At 45.2% G+C, this 4,164-nt stretch overlaps 1 protein-coding gene across 1 annotated transcript; it reads left to right on the top strand.

Annotated features, from left to right (window-relative positions):
* Positions 1-938: 938 nt before the first annotated feature.
* LOC123064695 (uncharacterized protein At2g39795, mitochondrial-like) lies at positions 939-2,389 on the top strand. Its single transcript, XM_044488118.1, has 3 exons — positions 939-1,366; positions 1,590-1,978; positions 2,073-2,389. Exons 1-3 carry the CDS (start codon positions 1,046-1,048, stop codon positions 2,233-2,235), a joined length of 873 nt encoding a protein of 290 aa, XP_044344053.1. The 5' UTR covers positions 939-1,045; the 3' UTR covers positions 2,236-2,389.
* The last annotated feature ends 1,775 nt before the right edge of the window (positions 2,390-4,164 follow it).

Here is a 4,164-nt window from a genome sequence, read left to right as displayed (position 1 = left end):
GGTCTGATATAATACACGTGACATCAGCGTATTGCATCGGATCTGGACCGTCGAATTCGCTCCGACGGACGGTCCATATCGTCCGGATGCACTGTAAAATGACTCTTAATCAAAGTGTTTGGAGCAAACCTTTTCTCTGGTTTGTCCATACGGATGTATTGCACATGCGTTGTATTCTACGCCGTGGTTTTTTCTGCTTCACCTGGTAAAATAGGAGGCACATAGACATATAGAGAGATCATGAAGGCTCTAGGGAGCTTGGACAGGTTCTGGCTTTATAAAATATAAACAAATCTTGTATCTCATTGTGGTTACAATCAAAAAATGTTCTCACTCATCGGGTAATCTCTTCGTCTGTCACACAAAAGAGGAAAAAAACCTGTTATGTCAATCTTGCCAAAAAAAAACAGTGCCACATAATAATCCCCTTTCCTGGAAACGGATACGTGTGTGCTATCATCATTGTCATCAGGCCATTAAGCACCCTAGGGATGCCCGCCAGGTAGCAAGTGTCTGGATAGCGCCACGTCACTGATCCATGGGGCTTGCGCCATGTCCCTGATCCTTTACCATGCCTCCTTATTCTCTCCACAATGCCTTCTTTTATGATCATCTCTATATATTACTAGCAATAGTCATTCATCCGCGTGCGAGTGCATGTGCAATTTAGGCACTTGGGCGCTAGGACAAGAAGAGTTGCTTTATGGGTCTGAAGACTCTAGACGGAGTACCAGTGCAGAAACATGTCAAACCGTGAATGGCTAGAAAAAGCGACAAATCAAATACAAAAACAGACGTCTGATCATTGGACACTCTTAAAAAAAGGTCAAATCTGCTCCTACTTGTTCAAGAAGCAAAGCACATCGTGGAGATTCGAAACTGCATGTCTGACACATGGGCCCAGTAAACCACGTCCTCCTACAAGCAAAACCCCTCCATTAATTCTTCTAAAACCCTCTTAAATTCTTGAAGCTTCAAGAAAGATATACTAGATCGAGGGGAAACCCTGTGCACGGCTTCGAGTCTGCAACGCATACGCTGCGCCATGGCCCTCCTCGCCGCCTCCCGCCGGGCCTCCTCCCTTCCCATCCTCCGCCGAGCCTCCTCGCAGCTGCTCCGCCCCATGGCCCCGCCGTTCCCGATGATCAGGCACAGCTCGTCCTCCTCCATCTGCGCTGCGAAGACGGCCTTAATGAACGCCGCGATGGACACCGTCAACGCCGAGCATGGCTCCAGCGCCTGGGCCGCCGCACTGGACTCACTCCGGGCCGCCACCGACTCACTCAGCAACGCCTCCTTCGAGCACCAGCTCCTCCACGGCATCGACTCTGCCGTCAAGTCCTCCGAGCCGCTCCGTATCGCCGAGGTACGTGCACTGAATATACGCAGATCGATCTCTTCACCGATGCGATGATGATCCCCGTTCCCTTTGAAAAAGCATGTTGTCTACTAGTGTCAAAAAATATCTTACATTATGGGACGGAGGGAGTAGTATTTTATGTAATTAATTAATCATGCGTGAGACACATAGTGGTGATTAGCGGGTTTTTGTTGTTCATGCCCTCAATTTTTTCCCCATTGTAAAACAGATGGAGGATACCGCGGGTTGCTTCCCCTTCGAAGTCAGTGAAAACAGATACTTTGTTGGCTACGATTTTAAAAGATACATTACTCTTAGAAGAACTTTTGAGGACGAGAAGATTGAGGTTGTGACTCGTACGGACTGCCTTGAGACGGATGGAAAATCGTCTTTGGAATCCTTACTCATGCAGCTGGAACATGGCAAAGGTGAGAAGAAGGCCTCAAGACCTAGCCTCACCTTTGATGTCATCGTCTCCAAGAGCAATGGCTATAAACTTCAATTCACCTGTGTTGCGTATCCGGACGACGTCATCATCTGTTCCATGAATATGACGCCCGGGGGTTCGCCAAAAGAGCAGGAGCTACTGGAGGATATGTATAAGTATGACGGTTTCAAGTAAGTACCAAAACTGAACCTAGCTTAATTCATATATTTTGCCCACCACCGACAAATTGATTAAATGCTCTCTTAATTTGCGGATCTGGTACAGTAATCTCGATGAGAATCTGAAGAAGTCATTCCACAACTACGTGGAGCTGCGCGGGATCACGCCGACGACGATGAACTTGTTTCGCGAGTACATTATTAGCAATGGCACCCGCAAGCAACACTTTTGGCTGAACAAGCTGTCAGATTTCGTCAAGAAAGATTGATCTTCATCTTAATTTAGTTATCCTACTAGGGCAACACGGTCGTTTTCTAGAGTAGCGTGCATGATCGTTTTGTTTTATCTGCGCATGTTTAAGACCGTTTTCTGTAACTATGATTTTCTCGAGGTACGTAGAGTTGAAACCATTTTAATTAGGTTGTTTATTCACTATATTGGCTCTGCTTATTTCTAGCCTATTCTTTAATTCTCAAGTTTAGTTGTTTTTGATTTAGTCCTGTACGCCGTTAAATAGTATTAGCCAAGTCACTTCGAAGCTGAAATAATTACAACAAAGGAAAAACTTTAGAAAATCAGTTTTGCTAAAGCACATCTAGATGTGCCATAAGTATTGCACATCTAAATCATATTTCATTGATCTTACGTCAAGATTCGTGTGAATATTTTCTTTTTCTTTTCTATTTTCCTTTTTGTGCTTGATTCATTCACTTAGATGTGCAATAACTAGGGCACATCTAGATGTGCCCTAGACACACCCTTAGAAAATTTAGTAGGATTATGAAGCCCTTCAAACAAAAAAGGCCTTCGAAGCAGGAGAAAAGAAGACGCAAATCGTCGCAAGGACCATCAATTTTTCTGTCAGACCAGAAATTCATGTTACTTAGTAAAAGACTGATATTTGATGCCTTAATGCTACTTAGGTGGATGTACAATTTGGAAATATACCTTTAGTTGTAGAAAGGTGCAGTTGAGAAGTTGTATGTTTTAGTCCTAGAGTTGCACTTTTTGTTTCCAATTTTAGGTTCCATGATGTGCAACTTGAATGCCTAAAAACTATCAATTGTGTGGTCTCCACGTCCTCCTTTGTTCTATACCACATTGGAGGTTTATGTGGAATAAAATCAAGCATTTTGCTCTCTCGAAGTTCATAATTGGCTTGAATAAAAGGGTTTTCTTGAACTTGGAATAAGGCTGACGACGAGTTATGACACTCTAGTGTTCATAAGTGAAGATTTTTTACGTGAAAAATATCGCAATAAAATCAAAGAACTATTTCACTGTGTCTTTTGGCTTCAATTTTCCTATATCTTTCACTATTGGCGCTGCTACGGGGCAGTTGGTAGATCTTTTTAAAAGATCCGCCGCCTCGCGATCCATCGGATCTGATTGATTGAGCACCAAGTGTCATTCTATGCTCTTGCAACACAGGTCTTGTTCAGAACTTTTCTGGAAAATGGGTCATGTTGTAGAATTTTATGCAGCATAGGTCAAGTTCAGATTTTTTTTTGGCAATTGAGTTATTGTTGCAGTTTTTTTTCTGCTCAGAAGTGATGGAGGCGGCCGACGACCGTGACAGCGGAGCGCTCTCTTGCCGGCGGCAGCAACGATGCAACGAGTGTGTTTGGCGACAGCATGGCTGTGATAGGCCGGGTGATCCCGATCATTTCCCTTTAACTATGGGAAATGTTCTTCGCTGGTCGACCGGCTAGAGACTCCGTTGGCCATGTGCGCTTGTGACACTTGGCATGGGCCCCAGCCGGCTAAAAACATCCATGTCATTCCTTATCTTGTTCCACCGTCCCCAAATCCACCTCTCTCTCTCTCTCTCTCTCTCTCTCTCTCTCTCTCTCTCTCTCTCTCTCTCTCTCTCTCTCTCTCTCTCTCTCTCTCTCTCTCATTTTGATATCTTCCTTGCCGCTCATCCTTCTCTAATAACCAGTGAGGAGCACCCAAATACCCTACCGCGCGACGCCCTTGCCATGCCAGATCGCTTGATTTGATGTTTCCCCCGCCGCTCATCTTTTCCCCCTCCCTCTCGCAGCAAATGACCAGCAATGAGCTCTCAAATAGCGGTTGCACTATGGCTCGCCATGCAAGCAAACACCCTGTAGCTTAGAGCATAGGCAATGGCTGATTTCCAGCTAGCCACGGTGGCGCCATGACCCATGAGCGTGTAGGCCATGCGGCCGTGCTG

This window comes from Triticum aestivum, chromosome 3B (assembly GCF_018294505.1).
Source record: "Triticum aestivum cultivar Chinese Spring chromosome 3B, IWGSC CS RefSeq v2.1, whole genome shotgun sequence".
NCBI classification, from domain to species: domain Eukaryota; kingdom Viridiplantae; phylum Streptophyta; class Magnoliopsida; order Poales; family Poaceae; genus Triticum; species Triticum aestivum.
This window is presented reverse-complemented; position numbering and strand designations above follow the sequence as displayed.